We start from the raw sequence: 27,277 nt of genomic DNA on the forward strand, positions 1-27,277 counted from the left end.
CAGAGAGCTTCCACTCCCAGGCTCTGCAGAGCTCCATCCCGGGACTTTCTTCCTGTATCCCAGCTTCTGTCAGGCTGCTGACCCTCAAGGCTTTCACCATGGGGTCTTTTCCCTTGTCTGGTTCTCTCCAGACTGGGTTCTTTCCCTGGTCTACTCTAGGCCATCTGTCTGGAGGAGATTGTCTTTCTCCCAGGCCTACTTCAGGAGTCTCCCTTACCTCTGCTGCCCTCTCACTTCCAGGCCAGTCCCAGGTGGTAAGATACCATCTGCAGCTCCTCTGTGGTTCTTTTCCCAGCAAGAAGAAACACCAAACCACTTTTCTCAGCAGCCTCCTTTCTAACTCTCCTGTCTTCTCTCTTTTAAGTTCCTCTCCTTCCCACCTGACTCTGCCTTCTCTACGTGTACCAGCTGTTCATTAAAAAAACCCTTTCAGACAAACTTCCCAGATCAGCCCCAGCCCATTGTCTGGGGTGTGGACCAGCCCCACCCCCTTAAAGGCCAAGTCACCCCATGACTGAAAACCAAAAGTGTACTAGAAGCTTTTAAACTACAAATAGCCCTTTCTAGCTAGGGGAGCAATACACTTGGATTGGTCTCTAAGAAGTGAAAGAAACTTTTCTCTTAGAATGGTGAGGAAAAATGCCCAGCCAGAGGATGGTCCACTATTTCCTCCAGTTTCCACTGCTGTGTAGGTACCTGACCCTCTCAAAACTGTAGTCAATGGACTTTGGATCAGGTGGGCAAACATGTTATCTTGTAACTATAGACCTGATTCAGCAAAAACACTTAAGCATATGCTTAACGTTACGTACATGTGGAAGTGCTATGCTAAACTGAGCCCTGAATGAAGAAATATTATTGAATCATAAATAACATTCAGTTGATTATACAAAGCCTAATAAAACCCTGTTGCTACTGAACAAACTTGCACAGCTGGAAGAAAGCAGCAAGCTGAGAGCAAGAAGACATGGAGTCTGGTCAGGGAGAAGTTTGCTAAGTTGGAAATAGGAGAAAGACTTGCTGAAAATCTCTAGGTAAGGATAAAAGAGGTAAAAATCAAAGGGTGATGTCATGGTAGGGGTCTACTACAGACCACCTAACCAGGAAGAAGAGGTGGATGAAGCTTTTTTTTAAACAACTAACAAAATAATCAAAAGCACAGGTCTTGGTGGTGATGGGGGACTTCAACTACCCAGACATCTGTTGGGAAAATAACACAGCAGGGCATAAATTCCAACAAGTTCTTGGAATGTATTGGAGACAATTTTTTATTTCAGAAGGTGGAGAAAGCTAGTAGGTGAGTGCCTGTTCTAAATTTGATTGTGACAAATAGTGAGGAACTGGTTGAGAATCTGAAATTGGAAGGCAGCTTGGGTGAAAGTGATCATGAAATGGGAGAGGTCATGATTCTGAGGAAAGATAATGGATTTCAAGAAGACAGACTTTAGCAAACTCAGGGAGTTGGTAGGTAAGATCCCATTGGAAGCAAGTCTAAGGGGGAAAACAATTCAAGAGAGTTGGCAGTTTTTCAAACCGACACTATTAAGGGCACAAAAGCAAACTACCCCACTGTGTAAGAAAGATACAAAGTCTGGCAAGACACCATCTGGCTTAACCAGGAGATCTTCAATGATCTGAAACTCAAAAAAGAGTTCTACAAAAGTGGAAAGTAGGCCAAATTACAAAGGACAAATATAAACAAATCATACAAATATGAAGGGACAAAATTAGAAAGGCCAATTCGCAAAACGAGATTAAACTAACTAGAGACAAAGAATAACAAGAAAACATTCTACAAATATATTAGAAGCAAGAGGAAGATCAAGGACAAGGTAGGCCCATTAATAAATGAGAGGGGGAAAACAATAACAGAAAATGTGGAAAAGGCAGAAGTGCTAAATGACTTTTTTGTTTCAGTTTTCATCAAAAAGGTTAGCAGGATTGGATGTCTAACATAGTGAATGCCAGTGAAAATGAGGTAGGATCAGAGACTAAAATAGGAAAAGAACAAGTTAAAAATTACATAGACAATTTACAGGTTTCAGAGTAGCAGCCGTGTTAGTCTGTATCCGCAAAAAGAACAGGAGTACTTGTGGCACCTTAGAGACTAACAAATTTATTTGAGCATAAGCTTTCGTGGGCTACAGCCCACTTCATCGGATGCATGTAGTGGAAAATACAGTAGGAAGATATACACACAGAGAACATGAAACAATGGGTGTTACCATACACACTATAAGGAGAGTGATCAGTTAAGGTGAGCTTTTATCAGCAGGAGAGAAAAAGAACTGTTTGTAGTGGTAATGAAAATGGCCCATTTCCAGCAATTGACAAGGAGATCTGAGAAACTATGGGGGCGGGGGAGGAATAAGCATGGGGGAATAGTTTTACTTTGTGTAATGGCCCATCCACTCCCAATCTTTATTCAAGCCTAATTTAATGGTGTCCAATTTGCAAATTAATTCCAATTCAGCAGTCTCTCATTGGAGTCTGTTTTTGAAGTTTTTTTGTTGTAATATTGCGACTTTTAGGTCTGTAATCGAGTGTCCAGGGAGATTGAAGTGTTCTCCAACTGGTTTTTGAATGTTATAATTCTTGACATCTGATTTGTGTCCATTTATTCTTTTACGTAGAGACTGTCCAGTTTGGCCAATGTACATGGCAGAGGGGCATTGCTGGCACATGATGGCATATATCACATTGGTAGATGTGCAGGTGAACGAGCCTCTGATTGTGTGACTGATGTGATTAGGTCCTATGATGGAATCCCCTGAATAGATATGTGGACAGAGTTGGCAACGGGCTTTGTTGCAAGGATAGGTTCCTGGGTTAGTGTTTTTGTTGTGTGGTGTGTGGTTGCTGGTGAGTATTTGCTTCAGGTTTGGGGGCTATCTGTAAGCAAGGACTGGCCTGTCTCCCAAGATCTGTGAGAGTGATGGATCGTCCTTCAGGATAGGTTGTAGATCCTTGATGATGCACTGGAAAGGTTTTAATTGGGGGCTGAAGCTGATGGCTAGTGGCGTTCTGTTACTTTCTTTGTTTGGCCTGTCCTGTAGTAGGTGACCTCTGGGTACTCTTCTGGCTCTGTCAATCTGTTTTTTCACTTCAGCAACTGGGTATTGTAGTTGTAAGAACGCTTGATAGAGATCTTGTAGGTGTTTGTCTCTATCTGAGGGGTTGGAGCAAATGTGATTGTATCGTAGAGCTTGGCTGTAGACAATGGATCGAGTGGTGAGGTCTGGATGAAAGCTGGAGGCATGTAGGTAAGTATAGCGGTCAGTAGGTTTCCGGTATAGGGTAGTGTTTATGTGGCCATCGTTTATTAGTACTCTCATGTCCAGGAAGTGGATCTCTTGTGTGGACTGGTCCAGGCTGAGGTTGATGGTGGGGTGGAAATTGTTGAAATCATGATAGAATTCCTCAAGGGCTTCTTTTCCATGGGTCCAGATGATGAAGATGTCATCAATGTAGTGCAAGTAGAGTAGGGGCGTTAGGGGACGAGAGCTGAGGAAGCGTTGTTCTAAGCCTGCACTGGCTCATCCAGGAGCAGCTGAGATACGGGAACCTCACCAAGAACTGCATGCTGCTGGCTATTCAGCAGCAGGCGCTGCCTGGAGGTGGGAGCATGGGCAGCCCTCGCTCCTCACTGGAGAGTCTCACCCAAGAAGAGAGCCAGCAGTTCAAGTCCAGCAGTTCACACGGCAGGAGCCCCAGGGCCAGGAGCATCACTGTGACCACGTTTACCTGGAGAATAACGTACATCGGCTCTACCAGCCTCAGCACAAGGGCGAGGAGCTCCCCACCTACGAGGAGGCCAAAGCAAATTCCTAGTACTATGCCACACAGCGAGGACAGCAGGCTTAGATATCTTCAAGTCAGCAGGGCCTGATGAAATACATTCTAGAATACTCAAAGACCTGACTGATGAGATATCTGAGCTATTAGCAATTATCTTCTAAAAGTCTTGGAAGACGGAAGAGATTCCAGAGGACTGGAAAAGGACAAATGTAGTGCCAATCTATAAAAAGGGAAAAGAAAACAACCCGGGGAATTACAGACCAGTCAGCTGAACTTCAGTACCCAGAAAGATAATGGAACAAATAATTAAGCAAACAATTTGCAAACACCTAGAAGATAATAAGGTGATAATAAACAGTCAGCATGGATTTGTCAAGAACAAATCATGTAAAACCAACCTAATAGCTTTCTTTGACAGTATAACAAGCCTTGTGGATAGGGGGAAGCAGTCAATGTGGTATATCTTGACTTTAGTAAGACTTTTGATACTGTCTTGCATGACCCTGTCATAAACAAAGTAGGAAAATACAACCTAGATGGAGCTACCCTATGCTGGGTACATAACTGGTTGGAAAACCATTCCCAGAGAGTAGTTATCAGTGGGTCATAGTCAACCTGGAAGGGCATATCAAGTGGGGTCCCACAGGGATCAGTTCTGGGTCCGGTTCTGTTCAATATCTTCATCGATGATTTAGATCAGTGGTTCTCGACCAAGGGTCCTGCACCCCCTGGGAGGCCGCATGCAAGCTTCAGGGGGTCCGCCAAATAGGGCCAGCATTAGACTCACTGGGGCTCAGGGCAGAAAGCCGAAGCCCCACCGAAGCCCAGGGCCCTGAACCTCATCACTCAGGGTTGAAGCCGAAGCCTGAGCAACGTAGCTTCGTGGGGGCCCCCTGTGGCGTGAGGCCCCAGGCAACTACCCTGTTTTCTCCCCCCTAACACTGGCCCTGGCTTTTATATGCAGAAAAACAGTTGTTGTGGAACAGGTAGGCTATGGAGTTTTTATAGCTTATTGAGGGGGCCTCAAAAAGAAAAAGGTTGAGAACCCCTGATTTGGATAATGGCATAGAGAATACACTTATAAAGTTTGCAGATGATACCAAGCTGGGAGGGGTTACAAGTGCTTTGGATGATAGAATTAAAATTCAAAATGATCTGGACAAACTGGAGAAATGGTCTGAAGTAAATAGGATGAAATTCAATAAGGACAAATACAAAGTATCCACTTAGGAAGGAACAATCAGTTGCACACATACAAAATGGGAAATGACTGCCTAGGAAGGAGTACTGCAGAAAGGAATCTGTGGTTCATAATGGATCACAAGCTAAATATGAATCAACAATATAACACTTGCAAAAAAGCAAACATCATTCTGGGATGTATTAGCAGGAGTGTTGTAAGCAAGACACAAGTAGTAATTCTTCCGCTCTATTTCACGCTGATTGGGCCTCAATTGGAGTATTGTGTCCAGTTCTGGGCACCACATTTCAGGAAAGATGTGGACAAACTGGAGAAAGGCCAGAGAAGAGCAACAAAAACGATTAAAGGTCTAGAAAACATGACCTATGAGGGAAGATTGAAAAAATTGGGCTTGTTTAGTCTGGAGAAGAGACGTCTGAGAGGGGACATGATAACAGTTTTCAAATACATCAAAGGTTGTTACAAGGAGAATGGAGAAAAATTGTTCTCCTTAACCTCTGAGGATAGGACAAGAAGCAATGAGCTTAAATTGCAGCAAGGGAGGTTTAGGTTGGCCATTCGGAAAAATTTCCTAACTGTCAGGGTAGTTAAGCACTGGAATAAATTGCCTAGGGAGGTTGTGGAAACTCCCTCACTGGAGATTTTTAAGAGCAGATTAGACAAACACCTATCAGGGATGGTCTAGGTAATACTGAGTCCTGCCAGAGTGCAGGGGACTGGACTAGTAGACCTTTCAAGGTCCCTTCCAGTCCAATGATTCAATGATTATATAAGTTGTTTGCTAAGATGCAGATCTGTTTGTCCTTGCCCCCTTTCCTTACCAAAGATAGCAACTTGTTGGGTGATGGCCCATAGGCTTTGATGACACCTCGCTGGACATCAGCTTGTCCTTTGTTTTTGAGAAACAGGTTTACCTACTCCCCAGACCTGTCTGGCAAACACACTTCAGTGATGATTTCAGCTTATCTTCATAACTCCACATATAATGTTACGCACATTTTACCAGGATATTATTGACCAGTGAGATATTAGTTTTCAAATGACACCTCACAAGATGTATTTTGTACAAAGATTATTACAGTAGCATGTAGGGTGTGAGTACGGGGTGCATTTGGTCCCACCAGTTTCCTTAAAGAGGCCAAGCATGGGGGGAGTTCTCCAAAGGCTGGTGACTAAAAGGAATCCTCTCTCCAACTGACAGTAGAGGGACTGCAGAGCCACTGTGTAGCCACAGTCTGGCTGGAGGAGGAGTTGATGGTGCCCACCTTATAACTTTTCCCTGGTGGTTAGTGCACTCTCCCCTTGGATGTGGGAGAGACAGATTTCATTTCCCCCCTTTGTCTGATGAGTAGAAGGAATTTGAACGGGGCCTCCCATCTCTTAGAAGAGTGTTCTAACCACTGAGCTGTGGAACATTCTGGACAGTCAGATGTGGATCACCTGCAAACTCTCATGTTGAAGTTGGTCCACTGTGGATTGAACTATGAAAGAGTCCTGGGGGGAGGAGGCAGCTAAAGAGCAAGCAAGCAAGACTGACTCTGTAGCCTGGCGGATAAGGAACCCACCTGGGAGGCAGATGACCCAAGATCCAGTCCCCCTGCTTGAATGACTCTTTAAGTATTTATCCAAAGTGGAACAGCTTCACCAGGAGAGACTGAGGGTAACCCACATCAGATTATCCTATATCTCAATGGTTAGTGCACACTCCTGGGAGGTAGGACTGGGCTAAAAGCTTAAGATGGACTCCTCCTCTGGCCATTTTGTGTGGAGATAAGCACCTAAGCCACCTGACTCTGGGATGGGGGTTCCCAGTAGTGGATCTCTAGCATAGATAGGCACCTTCCTGCAATCTGGACTTGGAGGCATATCTCTGAGAGTGGGGCAGGGCTTAGCATATACCCCTCTTATTGGCATCATCTCCATTGGCTACTTTAGGCAGCTCCCCACCTAGCATGATGGCTTTTGTGAATTCTAAGGCACCTATTTCTCTCTATTCATTGTATAGGGAGCCTAGGAACCTAGCCCAGGCTTTGTGGGTACAGGCATTTTTGAAAATCCCCCAGGTTCCTATCTGCATCTTTAGGAACTTACTGTTAAAAATATGACCCCCCCCCCCCCTTAGCCTAAATTCCATGATATTTAGGGTCCTAAGTCTCTTAAGCACTTTGAAAATTTTAACCCAGATTTGCAAAAAAAAAGGTTATGTATTTAGCTGATGCTTCCATGAGATATGAGATGATGACACAAAATAAGGCTAGGGTGGACTGATTGGGGCTAGAGCAGGTGTCTTAACACATATTTGTAAAGCACTTTCTAAACTTATGGAGCCTATATCGGACTCTTCATTATTATTTTTAATTAACAATAGTAACTGCACAGCTATAGAAACTATCTTCTCAACATTCATATTCCTGCTTGATGCTATTAAACCAGTGAACCACAAGATGGCATAAGGGATTTATCTGCACAAACAAACTTGCAAAATTCCTTTGCCAGTTTCATTTTAGAACTGTTAAATATTTAAGCTATAATTACTTCAGTTCAGAATAATCTGTTACGGTTCACTGCTTGCAGGATAAGTTAACATCTATTATGTTTCATTTTTGTTTAGTTATGTTGTTGGTTCATGGAACTTTATGGAGACAAAGTAGAGGTTTATTTTTAAAAAGCAGATAAACTACAACAGCAAGAGTAAAATACAGTGATTTAAATGCTTGAAGAATACTTGATTAAAGAATGAAGAAAATGTAATCAGTAATATTACATGCAAAAAACTAATAATGAAAACAGGATTTAACTTCATAGTTTTATTTACAGAAGTCAGCAAGTACGTTCACTATGGTAACAGAGTCTTATGGAAAAGTCAGAATTAACATGTAAATTAGCAAAACAAAATGAATGCAGGACAACTTGATAACTATAACAAAAATATAATCTATGAACTGTTTGAGAAATGTCAATATCAATGCCAAATATTTTATATAACGGCTGTGTAGTTAAATCAAATTTCAGTCCCAGTGTCACACCAACTTTTGTGAAAAAAATGACCCAATTTTATATGTGCTATTACTTCTGCAACTGAAAATGTGAGATGACAAAAATAAAGTTTTTTCCTCTTCTTAACCATAACTGTTCCTTAGTTAGCACATATAATAAACAGCTGTTTGTGAGTGATGTTAGAGAGAATTGGTCTGGACCCAAACATAAAGAGGAATAATGTCCCAGCTTTTGTTATTGTCATGGCAATTACCTATGTTTGCTCCTGTACGACGACTGGTCAGACTAATTCTCATCTTATATGGAGATAAACATAAATGATTGAGAATGGGAAATCCATTCAGAAGTGTGCATCTATAATCCTTTGCTACCCAAAAAGTGCAATGCAAAGGAGAAAGAATGAAATCCATTCCACCCTCAGGATTTGGGGTCCAGGGCCGCCCAGAGGGGGGGGCAAGTGGGGCAATTTGCCTCAGGCCCCAGGCCCCGCAGGGGCCCTCACGAGAATATAGTATTCTATAGTATTGCAACTTTTTTTTATAGAAGGGGCCCCCAAAATTGCTTTGCCCCAGGCCCCCTAAATCCTCTGGGTGGCCCTGTTGGGGTCTGTGAATGTCAAGTGCAAAGCAGCTGGTGTGTGCAATCCATCCTCATCCAGGGGCCAGACTGTGAGACTACTGGGCAGTCCCCAGCAATTGCTATTCCAGCCTTCTGTTAGATTGTGAATTTGACATTATGCCCACAAAGGGAGTAAGAGCCACCCCTTACATCTCTGTGCATTACCTAGAGCTTGGGTCTGGGGTGCTGTGCCCCCTACTTACTCCCTCAAACTTGGAATACAGGGACAGGACTAGGAATATTGTCGTTTGCTGTTGATGTAGGTCAGCAACAAATTATTAAGCTCCTGGAGCAAGGGTGGGAACTGTACTTTAGCGGGGTGGTTCTAAGTGCCTTCAAGGGGTATTCCTGTAATTATGCATTTTACAGCTTCAGGATTGTGTCTAAAGACACAATCTAGCTCCTATCTCTTGCTCATAGTGTTGAACAAACAAACTATAGGCTTATTTCTTAAGTACATGGGCAGCACTCTATTAACATTTATTTTAATCATCTCTATATTTAGGAGAAAAAGAAAAAGTAATTGGATCACAGGTAAGGATAATTTCTCTCATTAATGACAATTTCATTGCAAGTCTTTTTTTTATTGAAAAAATATTAACAATATTAGGGGCTTGATTTTGAAAAGTAGGGTCCATTTTTGCAGGCACCACTTTGTGCACCCCAAATAATTATACCCACAAATGTTGCTTTTTAGATTTCTGAACCTGGAAGTCTGATTGCTGCACCTGTAAACCATGCCCTTGTAGATCCAACTGCACCTGCAAATCATGCCCACAGACATCTAGTCATGTGCTTGAACTATGTCTGACACCATAGCATTAGTCCTTGCAATTAACAGCAGGTTCACTTATTTGTGCTCACAAAAAATGGAAGCTGAGTTGGAAGTCTTTTTAAAAATCAGGCCCTTTGTCATAGCTAGATATGTCTGTGTGTTATGCAGAAATAAAGGCTTAAAGAGTTTTGTGCTTGTGAAGCCTAAACATTCTTCAGTTTCCAGCCTCCTCTTGTAAATAAAAAAAGAGTTCCATGTGCTTATGTTTCCTCTCTCTTTCAGAACCCTTTGCCCCCTCCAAGGTAAGTGTGCTAAGATAGAACATGCATGCATTTCCTAAATAGCTTTTGGGGGGATGGTTAAGTAGAATCATGATAAGAAAACTAGTGCACAAGCCCACCCCAATTAGTCATGTCAATAAGATGTTTGAAAGTGAATTTACAGGTTATCGTCTAATTAGTACTATTGGGACATTCCTACATTCTAAAACTAAGTTGGGTGCTAGGCAGAACAAAGGATTAAACTCAGAAGCTTTGTACCTAGGGCCCAGTCCTGCATCACTGAAATCAATGGGACATTTGCCATTGACTTGAATGTGAGACGTATAAGGCCCCTAGTCAGGAAACCTGGGGTCTGATCCAGCTCCCACTGAACTCAATGGAAAGATTCCTATTGACTTCCATGATTGCTGGATGAAGCCCCAGGGTTCTGTTCGATAGAACAATATTACATTTTAATGCCTGTTAACATTTTCCTTATATTAATTTGCTTCAGATACTACAGACCTCAATCCTGCTCTTGTGGAACTTCAATGGGAATTTTGTCATTTACTTTCATGAGAAATGGATTGGGCTCTACTCTGCTAATATAAAGCAATTTTTTTATCTTGTTATACAAAATCAATTATTTTCCCTTGTTGGTCCTTTTGTAGATTAACAGTCATCATAAATAAAATATACTTTTGAAAGGACAGCCAAGCTAATTTTACTACACATATAGTGAATGCCATTAAAATTGTAAATAGCTTTGCAAACCATTAGTATTGCTGCAGTATTCATAATATTCCCTAAATTAAATATAGGGAATACAACAAATACTACAGTAAATGTATATACTGGCAAACTCAGAGTTGTAGAAATGTAGTGATTTCAGTATTCAACGCTGTTTAAATATTAGTATATTTGTTATTGTTTGTGCTGTGGTAGTGTTGAGGATCCTTCATCATGGACTGGGACCTCATTGTGCTAGTCCCTGTACTGTGTCCTGTGCATGTAATGGTAGTATTGCATCTAGAGGTCCTGCCTAAAATCAGGGCCCTACTGAGCTAAGCATTGTCCAAATATATAATAAGAGATACTCCTAATAAAATTCCAGTGCTCTACATGTGCAACCTGCAATTACTAGACTGTTTTGTGTCCTCTTTACATCCTAATAGTTCTTCAAATTCCATTTTTGACTTTAGGCCTCTTAAGACACTTCCAAAGAAATATCAGCCACTTCCCCCAGAACCAGAGAGAAGCAGCCAGCTGTCTCACACAAGGAACATATTTAGTCAGGCTCACACCTTTCCAATGTCAGCAAAGAACACCAGGTAATGGTTACCAAGCATGTTTATTTTATTTTCTGTTCACCTTGCCAAGGACAATTTTTTGCGTCTCAGATACATTGTGTAAGAAAGCCCTGAAAGTTTGAAATAGATCAAAATATGAAATCTGGACCCCTGACTGCATTTAAGAAAATGCCACTTCTTTAACAGCCATGAATTAATTTTATATATGAGTAGCTTGTATTAGCTTAATCTGATACTAACACTAAAGCAAAGTAATAGAGCCAATTAGAAAAATGGGTGGAATTTTCATGAAAATTCTTGTGAAAATTTTGTCCCACTTCTTTCACTGAAATTTTGAAAATGTCCAGCCATCTCTAAGTAAAATAATTGTATTTGTTTAGAATAGATGGTGGACATAGTGGTATGCAAGCAAAGAGAAAGAGAGAAAAACACAATCCCTGCCCCAAGGATCCTACTGTGTAGAGAGTAGTTCAGTCACATTTCCAGTCAGTTCTTGGCAGTCCTGCTGAATAGGGTGACCATATACCCTGTTTTGGCTGGGACAGTCCCCTTTTTAAGCCCTGTCCTGACTTTTTTTTCTTCAAAAGGAGGCATTTGTCCCATTTGCTCTTGCTGACTTGGTCAGTTGGCAAGAGCAAATGGGACAAATGTCCACTTTTGTCAAAAAAGTGGTGTACAGTACGGAGGAACGTGTTGGGGAAGGGGGGAAGGCGAGCGGAGATGCCAGGCCGTGCAGGGAAGAGGCAGAGCTGGGAGGAGGCAGCATTCCAGCATGCGCGGGACAGCAGGGTTCCAGCCGCTGGGGCAAAAGCCTCCTGAGGGGGCCCCTGCAGGGTTCCAGTGATAGGCAACAGCTTCCTGTGGGGGAGGGGTGCAGGGTTCCAGCGACAGGCAACACCCTCATGGGTGCGGGGGGGCTTAGGCAAGCGGCTGTGGGTGTCCCATTTTCTCTTTGAGAAATATGGTCACCATACCGCTGAACCTTCCAATAATAGTGCCAATTATGTTTAGTTTCAAGGGAACACAGAGTGCCAACTCATTTTACAAAGGCACCATGGCCCCTACCCAGCAGTCCATCCCTTTTCAACAAAATACTTAAGCTTAAAATCAATGGAACTTAATCATGTGCCTCACGTTAATACTTAAGTGCTTTGCTTCATAAAAATGAACTTAAGAACATGCTTGTCTTTTTCTAAATGGTACCTATATGTCTAGGTGATTTTAATGGGAGTTAGGCAGCTAGATGCTTTGGAAAATTCTACGAGGCACTTATCTGCATCTTTAGGTGCATAAATACCTTCAAAAATCTGGCCATAAATCTGTTTTTAAAATGGGACTTAGGCTTTGTCCATCAAAAAAATTTCATATGTAATCAAAAACAGATTTAAGCTCTTCAGTGACAAAAGGGTAGGAAATCAATTCAGTTTTTGCACCTAGTCCAACTAGTACATTAACTTTTATTTATTTCATATAAGAAAGCTTGTAGAGCCACTCCCCCTCCCACCTATACATGACAGGTCACCTCTTCGGCAGGTACATCATCCACTGACGTCAAAAGAAGCTATTCCATTTTGCACCAGCTGTAGCTCTGGAACAAAGAGCCAAAAGGCGGAACTTTAAGCTCATGCATAAATCCATTTCTATTCAGCAAAGCACTTCACTAGGACATTGACTTCAATAGGAGTTAATTGCTTTGCTGAATCAGGGCCTTGATGACTGTTGTCCACTTCTCTGTACTTGTTTGTATCTTGGGTTCCCCTTCTGCGGGAGTCAACCTAAGTTAGTCAACGTAGCTTAGGTTGACTTACCGTGGTGTCTACACTGCGCTGCGTCAACAGGAGATGCTCTCCCGTCGACTTACCTTACTCGTCTCATTTCGCTGGAGTACCAGAGTCAACCGGAGAGCGCTCTGCCATCGATTTAGCGGGTCTTCATTAGACCTGCTAAATCGACACCCACTGCATCGATTGCAGCAGCGCCAATCTACCAATAGTGTAGACATGGCCTCTATCTCTTCTCCTACTCCATTCATTCCACCTATCTTGAGCATTTCATGTTTTAAATTATTTTCATTCTTTAGGGAACATAAATTTATAGTTGAAATAAAAGTTAGTGATGTTTTTTGATAGGGTGAGAAAACTGTTTAGAAGAAATCTCATAAGTATACAGATCTCCACCACCACATGCACATACGTGCTCCCAAAATATAAACATCTCAAAAGGACGTTTCATTTACCATGATTAATTCCATTTATGCTACAGTTTTTATGGAAAACCATAACTTTTTTTTCCAATGAATTTATGTGGAAAATAACCAGCTTCTTAATTTATATAGCAGTAATAAACTCCTTACCATACCATGGGCGATTAATTTTACTTTGATAATATCAAAGTATTTAAGTACTCGGAATTTTTATTTTACAATAATGAAATGTTTTGCATCTATTTCTTTCTTTTCTAGACACCTATCTGTTAAGGAGTTAAATGAAGTAAGTAGTAATCTTTGTATACATTATCAACATAGAAAATAAATAAAGACAAAATGTAGTAGTAGTCTTAAAGCCACTGCTCTGTCAATGACAGATCAGTGTAAAATTACTTGCTTAAATGAGATTTGTACACATGGTTTAAAGTTATCTTCCTGAGCATTTAGATAAAAATGTGTCTCATAAATGAAAACTGCTGTAGAGGTCTATGAAGGTTCAGCAGTACATACACATAAAATTAGTAATTTTATTTCAGAAAAATATAAATTGTGCCCTTGTTCGACATATATTCCGAAAGACAGAAAACTGAAAACACAAGGATAATGGAGCTTGAAATAATAGGAAATTGCATTAATAAATGTTATAAAAATCAGTAATAAGTAATAACTTCTCTATAGTTGTGGGGTTTTTTAACCATCCTATAGAATTTAATAAAAAACATAATATCTACAATTCTATAAAATTCTATGGATGGTTCAAATCCATACAGAAAAGTTATTATTCTCTACTAAATCATATAGGTTTTTACAGTAATTTCTATATTATACTATTACATTTCTATAATATTACATTTTATAGGATTTTTCTTTAATGTATTTTATGGTGTTTATTCTTCAAAATGTTCAGTTATCCTATGACTGGCAAACCTGATACCTGTGTGATAATGGTCTTTTTTAAAATGGGGAAATGAGGGACAATTGCAGCCCATACTGCCATGCCATGAGTGTTTGCGGACTTTGGATGTTTGCTGCTACTCTGATGTACTAACAGTGCCCATTGCCAAAGAATGACATCTGTCTTGGATTTCCCCACTATCCCATTCGTCAAATAAACTTCCTTATTAAACGTCTCAGATAAGAATGACGTAATTTGAAGGCTTGATTGTTCAACCATAAACTTTTTATAATAATTTGAGGTAGAAATTGGGCTAGAAATTATCAAGAATACAAATTGTGGGAAGAGAACTGAAATTTTCTAGTTCCAACCAAGGCAAAAATACCTTGAGAATATCCTCTGTCTAGGGTTTTGCTATTTCATCCTCTACTACCTGTACACAAGAGGGTGAGCAGATGAGATAAATACATAAATAATAATAAACTTCCAGAAAGATCACCTTGGGGGAAAATGATCATTTTTTATGTTATCCATACGGAGTTCACCCAACCTCAATTATCTATAGGATTAATTTTTAAAAGTAGCTAATATATTTTTATGGACTCCACATTTGCTGAATTATTACAAAACAGGTTACAATACAGTTACTTATTACAGCAGTTTACTGATGTCTAACATTCAGAACTGACATGTTGGCAAGAAAGAAAAAGATGTTAATATTTTTTGCTCTGGCTTTTCTTTGATATTTTGACTTATTACAGAAATTAGTAATGAATATATTCTTAACAACAAATGGGAATACATTCCAGTAATTAACCTACTCTACTTGCACCCTTGACAGCCACACTAATATTGTTGCAAAAATACTCATATGTAAGTTTAAAAAGCAGAGGCCAAGTCTACACTACAGATCTATATAAATATGTCACTCGGGGGTGTGAAAAATCTATACCCCTAAGCAACTTAGTTATACTGACCTAACTCCCAGTGTAGACAGCGCTATGTCAACGGGAGAGCTTCTCCTATCAACATAGCTACCGCCTCTTGGGGAGGTGGATTAACAACACCAACAGTGAAGTAGCATCTTCACTAACCACTACAGTGACACAGCTGCACTGGTGGAAACTGTAGTGCTGTACATGAAGACAAGCCCAGATTTTCAGGACAAATGTTGAGTGTCGCACAATATGAAAAGAAGAGATTTCAAATTAGATTACACTGTATTAATATAGCCCCTATGGCACCGATAGTGTGATTATAAACCCTTATTCATTTACGAGCAATGAGAAAATGTAGTTAGGAAGTAATTTTTAATTAAGATTCAAAGTGCAAGGTGTATACTGATTGTAGAGTGTTTTATCTTTTCTTTACTATTAATTTATGTTACTGACTTCAATGCAATTGAACTGACTTCAATGGAATTACTCCAGGGATGAATTTGATCCATTATGTTTATTATAGTAATTATTGTTTCAATTTTTGTACCATAGTATGTCCTGGTCAATACTGTTCATACAATACATTTTGAATGAAATATAATACCACTGCAGAAAGATAATTGTGCTATCAGTGAGGTAGGCTCAAAAGAAAAATCCAATTTTACTTATAGGCATTCTATTTCAGTGCTTGATTTAACGGAAGATTAATTATGGAAACACCTGGCTAAGTGCTACTCTCAGTTACACAGGTGCAACATGACTGACTTCGTAAAGGTTGTAATGTTGTTACTGTGAGCAGAATTTGATCCACTGTTTCAGTGAGCTCATTACCGGGACAAACTATGCTTTTAGTTATACCACTATATAAATTCAAAGTTCAGTGATGTCAGTGGAATTAAGATCAAAATTTAGCTTGTGTTTATATCAAAGTAAACCTGTCATTTATATATATATATACATTCATATCCATATATGGATACAGCCATCATGCCAATTTTTAAATCATGATTTTCTAAGATCTGCTCTAGTTCAAACAGGAATCCAGGGAAGTTCTATGGCCTTTGTTATGCAGGAGATCAGACTAGATGATCACAATTGTCCTTTGTGACCTTGTAATCAATGAATCTATGAGTATGTAGTTCATCACATAAGATATATATAGAGGGTAAATTCTACTAGTTACTAATACTAAGGGCCTAATCCAGCTCTATTGAAGTCAATGAGAAGACTCCCAGTTATTTCAATGGACTTTGGATCACTGCCCACTGAGGATGATTTGAGATATTACTCCTTATCTTGCTCTCAGTCAAGAAATGGCAAAATTCCCCCAATCACTTCACTGAATAAAGATCATTGGACCAAATTCATGGTTGGTGTGTCTCTAATGTAGCTGCATGCATCTGACTCACCAAGTATTATATTTGGCCCAAGTGAGGTATGCTAAATCATATCTGTACTGTGGTAACAAGCAGGTGGAGCAAACAAATATAAAAAATAGTATATTATTGTCACTGAAAGCTTCCAATATTCACTATCTATTTTATCATTCTATATAGGCACTTGGAAAAGGAAGAGGTTAGTACTTAACTGTATATTGCAGATTCCCTGTGTTTTCCTTCTTATTGTAAGAGCAACATATTCTGGGCCAAATCTTCAGATAGGGTAAATTGGTGTCATCTTTTGAGTTCAGTGCTGGTCTACAGCAGCCGAGGGTCTGGTCTTATATTCCCATTACTACTTTTAGAATGAAAGTGATGGCCAAAATTTCATAGTGGAGGATGCATAAAAGTAGAGTATTAAACTTCATGTATACAACTACTGAGAAGAGAGAGGTTTAGAATATCTGCATAGTGATGGAAAGCTTATTTGGAGAAGGACTCTAAAATGGAACTAACAAAATCTTTCTGTGTAACAACAGTATCACACTTATCTCTCATGTCAAATCTAATTTACGGCTTGGATTTCTGAAGGGGAGCCACCGGCCAGATTTTCAAAGACATTTAGATGCCTAAAGATGTAGATGGGCACACATAGTGAGATTTACAGAAGCGACTAGGCAGCTAATTTCCATTGATTCAGTGGGAGTTAGGTTTTTAATAATCACACTAACGGTCTGTCTCTCTAGGCCCCTATATACCTTTAAAAGTTTGCCCCCAAGTGTCCAACTTGTATTGAATTCTAATGGATTTGGGTGCCCCTCTCATTTAGGGGGCTTTGAAATTCCTACCTGAAAAGCATAAATACTTCAAAGTAACAAGAAGATACATTGTTCGTTCCCTGCAATTTATTCCTCCATATGACAGAGTTCCTTACTTTTTGGGGGGCCTGATTCTGTTCCCTTTGAGGTCAATGGCATAATTCTCATTGACTTAATCAAACAACAGCTTTGGTCCCATTAACATGAGGATTAATTCCACCCATCTGTTAAAGGGAGAGAATGATATTTTGTATTCTTCTCGGGAGCATTCTGCATTACTTACCTTTACATCACTCGATGTTTGGTATCAGGAAAGCTTATGATGTTACCTTGTAAACTATATGCCATTCAGCCCTGGAATAAATTATTCCCATTGATGACAATAGTTTAGCCCATTTATGTCAGGGATGAATTTGGCCCATTAGCTTTTTTACTGAATCACTTTGTAGTATGCATGAATATAGATTAATTTCCTTCCTTTCATTACTGTGATTAGGTGCATTCTTATTTGTACTTAGTGCTGTGCAATTTACATGTGAGAAGGAATAATATGTTCTTATTTATGAAATTCCAGATATCAGCAGGGAAGTTGAATTAGCTTTCCAAACAAGACAGCAAAAACCAAAATATCATCCTGCATCCAGGTAGGAATATAGGAATCACATGAGCTTGTACTAGATGCTTCAGAAGAAATCAAAACCCCTGCACCTGAAAAACTGTGCAGTACCATACCACGGAGGCATGATTACTTTCTAATACCATTCAGTAATTATACCCTGAAACATGACAGATGGTCATTGTAATTTCATTCAAGCTGTTGTAACTACAGATGCTCTTCCTATTTATAGTCTTACTGCATTCAGTGCTTCAATAATATCTTATGGCAGTGAGTTCCATATATTACATAAAGAAGAAATTTTCTTGTATATTCTTTGTATTTTGTTCCCTGTTCCTTTCATTGGGAGGTCCCTTGTTCTTCTTAATAATAAGGAACATCTTTTTGGACTTCTCTAGACCAGTCACTGTTATATAGATCTGTTATAATTTTTCTGTCTTTTCCCCATTCTAACCCCATAAGCCTTTTCAACCTCTCTTTGAATACCACTCACACCCCCTTTCTCAGTTATTTTTGAAACATAAAAAGGCAGGGTAGGGAAATTTGAAGTATATAATGATTTAACTTTTGTCCTTCGAAAGATACCGTACTTGCATTTTGTACTGACCAACTGTTAATGGGTCACAAAACAGATCCTATTTTTCTTTTTAACTTCTTGAGGAGGAAGGTATTACAAAGTATGAGTAAGTGCGGCAGAACATAGCCCCTAATTGTTTGTGACTAGATTCTTGGTTTATGGAACCAGCGGTCCTGTAATTTGCAATTATTCAGGCAAGGTCCTTTCAAATTAAAGAATGTCAGCGACATACAGGTCCTGATCCAATGCCAACTGAAGTCAATAGAAAAACTCCCATTGCATTGGAACCAGCCCATAGATTTCACAGATACTAGCAAAGACCAGGCTTTATTCAACTAAGGAGTCTTCCAAGCAGTGAATACACACTGGTGACTGGTAACTGCTGATAGTGTGGGGGCATGACAGCCACCCATCACCACCATCAACTTCCTAGTGACTGCCAAGGCACCATCCAGCAACACTCTCTTGACCAAGTTGCCCCCCTGACCATGGCACCCTGGGCGGTTGCACACGTTGCCCACCCTTAAGGCCGGCTCTTGCAGGACCATCCTTAGGAAGAATGACACCCTGGTCCCCACCGCTTCTCCTGGCCCGATGCCTTCCCCCGGACCTCCACCCCTCCCCATTGCCTCTGGCCCCTGCTGCCTCTCCCAGTCCCCCAATCCCCTCTGGCCCCCCACTGCCTCCCCGGACTTCCCACCCACACTCCCATCACCTCCCTGGACTCCCCACCCACCCGTGACCATCACCCTGCCCCTGCTGCCTCCCCTGGATCCTGCTTCCTCCCCCCCCCCCCCATTGCTCCAACTGACTCCCCAAGCTCCCTTCTGCACACTCCAGGATAGTCCAGATACGTACTCGAGCAGGTAAGTGCGGCTGCCTGCCAGCAAGGAAGGGATGGGACCTGCTGGCGCAGTTTACTGACTCGGTTAGACTCAGGGAAACCAATATTCCAATTGTTATTGCCGCTTGCTGTGTGCTCCACAATATCTGTGAGAGTAAGGGGGAGATGTTTATGGCGGGGTGGGAGGTTGAAATCGGCTGGCCACTGATTACGCACAGCCAGACTCCAGGGCAATTAGAAGAGTACAGCAGGGTGCACTGCGCATCAGAGAAGCTTTGAAAACCAGTTTCATGACTGGCCTGGCTACGGTGTGACAGTTTTGTTTGTTTCTCCTTGATGAAAACCCGCCCCCTTGTTTCACTCTACTTCCCTGTAAGCCAACCGCCCTCTCCCCTTCGATCACTGCTTGCAGAGGCAAAAGTCATTATTGTTTCAAAATCATGCATTCTTTATTAATTCATCACACAAATAGGGGGATAACTGCCAAGGTAGCCCGGGAGGGGTAGGGGAGGAAGGAAGCACCCGGTGGGGTGGTGGATGAGGGGAGGAGGGAAGGACAAGGCCACACTGCACTTCAAAACTTATTGAATGCCAGCCTTCTGTTGCTTGGGCAGTCCTCTGGGGTGGAGTGGTTGGGTGCCCCCCACATTCTTCGGTGTCTGGATGAGGAGGCTATGGAACTTGGGGAGGAGGGCGGGCGGTTACACAGGGGCAGCAGCAGCGGTCTGTGCTCCTGCTGCCTTTGCTGCAGCTCCACCACATGCCAGAGCATATCACTTTGATCCCCCAGTAGCCTCAGCATTGCATCCTGCCTCCTCTCATCGCACTGCTGCCATCTCTCATCTTGCTCCTGCCACCTCTCTTCTTGCTCCCACCACCTCTCATCTCGTTCGTCCCTCCTGTCCTCACGTTCATTTTCTGCTTTCCTGGACTCTGACATTGTTTGCCTCCATGCATTCTGCTGAGCTCTTTCAGTGCGGAAGGACTGCATGAGCTCAGAGAACATTTCATCGCGAGTGCGTTTTTTTCGCCTTCTTATCTGCACTAGCCTCTGGGACAGAGATGATAGGGGGAGCATTGAAACATTTGCAGCTGCGGGAGGAAAAAAAGGGAGAGTAGTATTTAAAAAGACACATTTTAGAGAACAATGGGTAGACTCTTTCACAGTGAACCAAGCTGTTAACATTACATAGCACATGTGCTTTCGGTACAAGGTCGCATTTTGCCTCTTATATTGCGGGCCTGCCAGTTTAGTGTGAGAGATCACACACGCAGGGCCAGGCAACAGAATTCGGCTTGCAGGCAGCCATCGTAAGCCACAGTCTTTCAGCTTCTTCAACCTTCGTAACATGTGGGAATGGTTTCAAACAGCAGCGCCCTCCTTTCCCATACCAAGCACCCGTTGGGTTGGCCATTTAAAACGAGGGGCTGTACTGGCCACGAATGCATCCCAAGTCTTCAGGGCAAATTAATCATTAAACACGCTTGCTTTTAAACCATGCATTATATTTACAAAGGTACACTCACCAGAGGTACCTTTTCCAGCTTCATGGTCCGTGAGTCCGCCTTGGGAGGGTTGGGAGGGTATTGGCTCCAGGGTGATAAACAGTCCCTGGCTATTGGGGAGAATGGTTTCTCCACTTGCGTGCTGTGCGCTATCCTCCTTCACCTCATCTTCCTTGTCCCCAAAATCCTCATCCCTGTTGCATGAGACTCCCCCTTGCAGGTGTCCACGGACAGGGGTGGGGTCGTGGTGGGGGCCCCGCCTAGAATTGTATGCAGCTCATCATAGAAGCGGCATGTCTGGGGCTCTGACCCAGAGCGGCCATTTGCCTCTTTGGTTTTTTGGTAGGCTTGCCTGAGCTCCTTAATTTTCATGCGGCACTGCTGTGGGTCCCTGTTGTAGCCTCTGTCCATCACGCCCTTGGAGATTTTTTCAAATATTTTGGCATTTAGTCTTTTGGAACGGAGTTCTGATAGCATGCATTCATCTCCCCAAACAGCGATCAGATCCAGTACCTCCCACTCAGTCCATGCTGGAGCTCTTTTGCGATTCTGGGACTGCATGGTCACCTGTGCTGATGAGCTCGCCAAACAGGAAATTAAATTCAAAAGTTCCAGGGGCTTTTGCTGTGTACTTGACTAGTGCATCTGAGTTGAAAGTGCTGTCCAGAGCGGTCACAATGGAGCACTCTGGGATAGCTCCCAGAGTCTAATACCATCAAATTGCGTCCACACTACCCCAAATTCGATCCAGCGATGTCGATTTCAGCGCTAATCCCCTCGTCGGAGAGGAGTACAGAAATCGATTTTAAGAGCCCTTTAAGTCGACAAAAATGGCTTAGTCGTGTGGACGGGTGCAGGGTTAAATCGATCTAACGCTGCTAAATTCGACCTAAACTCATAGTGTAGACCAGGATTTAGAAAGTTTGTGGATGATACCAAGCTGGGAGGGGTTGCTCGTGTTTTGGAGGATAGGATTAAAACTCAAAATGATCTGGACAAACTGGGGAAATGGTCTGAAGTAAATAGGAAGAAATTCAATAAGGACACATGCAACGTACTCCATTTAGGAAGGAACAATCAATTGCACACACACAAAATGGGAAATGAATGCATAGGAAGGAGTACTACAGAAAGAGGCCTGAGGGTTATAGTGGATCAAAAACTAAATATGAGTCCACAGTGTAAAACTGTTACCAAAAAAGTGAACATAATTCTGGGATGTATCGGGAGTGTTGTAAGCAAGACACAAGAAGTAATTCTTCCACTCTACTCCACGCTGATAAGGCCTCAACTGAAATATTGTGTCCAGGTTTGGGAGCCACATTTCAAAAAAGATGCGGACAAATTGGAGAAAGACCAGAAAAGAGCAACAAAAATTATTAAAGTTTAGAAAACATAACCTATGAGGGAAGATTGAAAAAATTGGTTTTGTTTAGTCTGGAGAAGAAAAGTTTGAGGGGGGACATAACAGTTTTCTAATACAAAGGTTGTTGCAAGGAGGAGGGTGAAAATTGTTCTAGTTAACCTCAGAGGATAGGACAAGATGCAATGGGCTTAAATTGCAGCAAGGGAGGTTTAGGTTGGTCATTCGGAAAAACTTTCTAACTCTCACGGTAGTTAGGCACTGGAATAAATTGCCTAGGGAGTCTCCCTCATAAAAGGTTTTTATGAATAGGTTAGACAAACCCTTGTCAGGAATGGTTTGAGTTATTACATAGTTCTCCCTTGCGTGCAGGGGACTGGACTAGGGGGGAGGGATAGCTCAGTGGTTTGAGCATTAGCCTGCTAAACCCAGGGTTGTGAGTTCAGTCCTTGAGGGGGCCACTTAGGGATCTGGGGCAAAATCAGTACTTGGTCTTGCTAGTGAAGGCAGGGGGCTGGACTCAATGACCTTTCAAGGTCCCTTCCAGTTCTAGGAGATAGGATATTTCCATTATTTTATTTATTTAGATGACCTACTGAGGTCCCGTCCAGTCCTATGATTCTATGACTGTGGTTCCTATGCACCAACCTTTAACACTATTTCCCTTTGTAGTCATTAGAGCTCAAACTTACACATTTTTTCATGCTACATTCATCTCACACTTTCCTTGTCTTCATTCTTAATGTTTAACAGATTATTTTGATACAAATTCATCCCTGATGGAACTCAATGGCATTTAGACTTTCCATATTTTTGTCTTTGCGTATATGCAATATCACAATCAATCAATAACAGAGTGAGTATTTGCACTTACTTAACATTATTTACTACTTTCTCCTAGCTCTCCTTGTATGCTGAGTAGTAAAAGTTTTCAAGGCTCAGGTAAGAATCCTAAGATTCCATACAAAAAAACCCTGTAAAACAGGAATGGATAAGTCCTAATGTCACAAATATATGTGCAAATACTTCTATGATGAACTAGAAAATAGTTGTATTATTTTTGATTAATACAATGTGTGCCTGTGTGTTTGTTGATGATGAGTTACTTGCTATGGAATTAGATCAAAAAGGGTTGTTAAAGTAAAACAGTGACACAGATAGGAGTCCTTGGGGAAACACTAGGGAACCTGTTTAATTGGGAATTCCCCCCTACATGGCTTTATCCAGGTAAAAAAAAAAAGCTTACTCTTTCCCACACTAAGCTCAGGACAAAGGAGATGCTAAACCATTACATGGCTCTGGGCCTACAAAAAGGAGAAAGTGTGGATAAGATAAGTCAGGCCTGGGCTACACTAGTGGGGGGGGTTCGAACTAAGATACGCAACTTCAGATACGCTTTTCGCGTAGCTGAAGTCGAAGTATCTTAGTTCGACTTACCTGGCTGTCCTCATGGCGGCGAGTCGACTGCCGCAGCTCCCCCGTCAACTCCGCTTACTCCTCCTGCCGAGGTGGAGTACAGGCATCGATTCGCGGATCGATTTATCACGTCCAGACGATACGCGATAGATCGATCCCTGATACATCAAACACTACCCGCCGATCCGGCAGGTAGTATAGACGTACCCTCAGGTACCCCAGGGAGCGTCAGTGAGAGATGACAGTCATACAAGGCAACACACAAAGAGAGTGTGATGAAAGCAGTACAGTCTGCTTCTCCCAGCCACAGATGGGGGTTAGCTGGGCTGAGGGGAACTTACAGATGCTTTTAAAGAAAGATTAAAGTGTAGGCAAGGGGAAATACATAAAACCGCAAAGATACAAACACCAGAGTTACGGACTGACCAGTCAGCCGGACACCATGTGAAACTGGAAGTAACCAATCAGGCATCAACAGAGATTTAAAAAAAAAAAAAAAAAAAAAAGAAAAAGAAAAAGAAAAAGCAAGTACTGTACTGTGCCTGTATTGCATCTTAAAGGTAGGCACATCTGGACTGCCTGCCCCCCAATGGGGCAGCCACTTACAGCAAAACGCTGGGGCAGCCAGCTCAAGGCAGCCAGAGACAACAGAGCCGGAGCAGTGCTGGGGTCTGTGCAGCTTTCACCCCTTTCCCCTCCCCCACCGGGAGGGGGATGTGATCTTTTTACCCCCTCTCCCCCTGGCCAGGAGGGGGGGGGGGAACACTGTTTACACCTATCCATCCACCCCTGCCCAGAGGGGGACAAGCTTGCAAACTCATGCAGGGCTGAGTAAGTTGCTCAGCTGCTGCTGAATCCTGGCCTGGAGTGTCAGCTGCTGGAACTGGAGCCCGAACTGCACTTTGTTCAGCTAACATGGCTGGGGAACAGGGAGGCCCAGAGTTCCAGTCTAAGTGGGTGGACTGAGGGGTACACCCAAGAGGGATAAAGAGTGGTCTAATGTGTGGCTGGCCCAGTAACTGACAGCTCTGTTCAGTTCTATTCATTTTGTCTGCATCTTTCTGGTTCTGATTACCAGCAGTGAATGCATCATTCAAGAGCAGTCTCCTCAGAGTCACACACAGAGAGAAATACTCATCTCTCCAATCAGAAAATGAGGTTTCTTCATATGCTGCTAAAAGCAGCACTGGCCTTTTTACTGCCAAATCACATTGCAAACATGTCAAACCTGCTGTCCACTATCACCCCTGGATAATCTGTGTTGGTAAAATGAAGACCAATTTTATGTGACCCCAAAATTTTATTTGGCTCACCCCTAAGTATTGGTTAGTACGTATTGTTGTTTACAGTAATGTTCCCATAATACCACACACACTAAAAAAAACAAAAACCCTCTACTAATCAACCTTAGCACAGGCAAGGAAGAAAGAACAAAATCTCTTTCTTTCAACCGTAGGAAAGCAGTCAGATATTATGGCGATCGGAGCCATATATTTATCTAATTAGGCAGCTAGCTAGAATGTGAGCAGGGTTATTGTTATCACCTACTCTCCAGGGTTGGTTATAAACGAATGTGCCCCCTACTGTCTTAAGCAGAAGACTTTACTATCAGTTTGTAATTAGTTGAATGTAGACAAGATGTCTTTCAGGCACAAACACCTGCTAAAGGGAATATCTCCTTGTATTGCTTCTACATGTACAGGTTGATGTATGAACAGTCTTTGTGTTAACGTATAAGAACCAGAAGATAGATTACTTATAAGAATGAAGTGGCTTTACTTTTTTTTTTTGTTTTTTGTTTTTGTTTTATTAACCGAGCTTTTTATTGCATTAATATTGCACCAGGCAAACAAGCTTTTGTTATCAGATTTCTCAAGTTAGGAAGGGTAGGGCTCAGTCAGTTCTTGTGTTTTGCAGGAAGTGGGCCTGGTGATAAATGCTTCAGCTTATCTCTACCCAGCTACCAAAACCTTTATCTTCTCCCTTGACTACTTTTGCAAATGCATTGATGTATTGCCAACACAAAAATCTGAGTCACACTGAATTTAGGGGCTGCATAAGATAAAGTTACTATAAAAATAAACATCACCAGGAAAAAATTCAATGATTTCATGTATTTTATTAGATCTGCGGTCAAATTTTCAGAAGTGCTAAGTGACTTAGGCTCCTAAGTCCCATTTCCAACAGACCTAAGGGCCAAGTTTTTAAAGGTATTTACATATCTAAAGATGCAGACAGGCATCTAAGGGAATTTTCAAAAGCTCCCAAATAACTAACTCTCATTGATTTCTCTAGGTGCCTGAATACCTTTAAAAATCTGGACCTTAGTGGGATTTTCAAAAGCACCTAACTAAGTAGGTTAGGCATCAAACTCCTATGGAAAATGTCATTTTGGTTGAAATTTTCTGGGTGTTAATAAAAAAGTGAACTTTTTTCAAGGATTTTGGGAGGCATTTTTGGGTCAAAAAACAAACTTTTCTTGTGGGAAAATAAAAAATTAAACAAAAAATTTAAAAAAATTATTTTTAATAGCAGCTCTAATTATTATATTTAAATCAATCAAAATCTCCATTTAAACAAAAATTACCCAAGACTGCAACAGAATTTCCAGGCTGCTGCACCACAGTTCCACACAAAGCAGGAGACTTTACAGCAATACATTCAATATAGTGCATACGAAATCTTGCTTATAGGGCTGTCTTCTCCCCCCCCCCCCCCCAGAAAGCAGCAACTAGTTCTGTACCTACAATCAACTGTGGATGCAAATGACAGAGCTTTGGTATCTAGTGACCTGATTTGCAGCTGCAAACTGGATATGTAGACATAGCCACAATTTGACACACACAATTGATTGCAGACACAAAATTATAGGCCTGGTTCCAGACCTTTTAAACATTTGGCTCACAGCCTTCATTTAGGAACTGATCCAATGCCCAGTGTAGACAATAGGAGACTTCCGACTGACTTCAATAGGCATTGTTTCATGTCTTTAAAAATAAATTTTATACTGTTAGAAGCCAGAATGTGGTACATACCTGCACAAAAAAATGCATTAATTTTAAACACATGAAAACTATTACTTTTCTGTCAAATAACTTGTTTTCAAGATTGGGTGTCTTCATTATTCCAGCATGCAATATGGTCAGAACAGTAATAAACTGATAGTGCAAGAAAGATAGATAAAATATAATGAAATACAGCTTCGGTAAACAGAGCAGGCCCATGTAATAGACCCCAGAAAGAAAAGATGGAATATCTAGATAATCACATTTTCCTTTTCCTGCCTTATAATCATTTATTGTACCCCTTTCCACATTGCATTTTTCAAAACAAACAAAATATTCTGTTACATAAGTGACATGCTCATGATATGCTTTTAAATATTGTTACAATAATCCAGTTTTATTCCAATATTATCTGTACATTAACTATTGTCTGATTAGCGAAAATTAGAAATGTATGACTGCTTTTCACACCTGCCAGGTGTACGACAAGTAGCAGATCTCACTTCTCTGAACTCAGACTACAGGGCCTAAGCCAAAGCTCATAGACTTAATTGGGAAGACCCATGTTAAGTAGAGCAGCAGAGATCCTGAACATTTAGAGATTCCTGTGGATAGGTGGACAGAAGTGGTATCCCCAAATGGTGGGATTGTGAATGGCTCTAATGGACCCCAGACCAAGCATTGCTAAGGCTACAAACATAGATCCATGCAAGTATAAAAAGTGGTAAAAGGTTTTGTTACCCTTATAAGCACAT

At 41.4% G+C, this 27,277-nt stretch overlaps 1 protein-coding gene across 1 annotated transcript in view; it reads left to right on the forward strand.

The window, feature by feature from the left end:
• The window catches only part of CLNK (cytokine dependent hematopoietic cell linker), a 230,304-nt gene that overhangs the window by 188,415 nt on the left and 14,612 nt on the right, over positions 1-27,277 (forward strand). The window contains exons 9-15 of the mRNA XM_065405737.1: positions 9,120-9,148; positions 9,672-9,691; positions 10,852-10,980; positions 13,421-13,448; positions 16,555-16,573; positions 17,770-17,839; positions 23,003-23,043. Coding sequence (XP_065261809.1) covers positions 9,120-9,148; positions 9,672-9,691; positions 10,852-10,980; positions 13,421-13,448; positions 16,555-16,573; positions 17,770-17,839; positions 23,003-23,043 — 336 coding nt within the window. The remainder of the gene's footprint in view (positions 1-9,119; positions 9,149-9,671; positions 9,692-10,851; positions 10,981-13,420; positions 13,449-16,554; positions 16,574-17,769; positions 17,840-23,002; positions 23,044-27,277) is intronic.

Source organism: Emys orbicularis, chromosome 5 (genome assembly GCF_028017835.1).
Source record: "Emys orbicularis isolate rEmyOrb1 chromosome 5, rEmyOrb1.hap1, whole genome shotgun sequence".
NCBI classification, from domain to species: Eukaryota; Metazoa; Chordata; order Testudines; family Emydidae; genus Emys; species Emys orbicularis.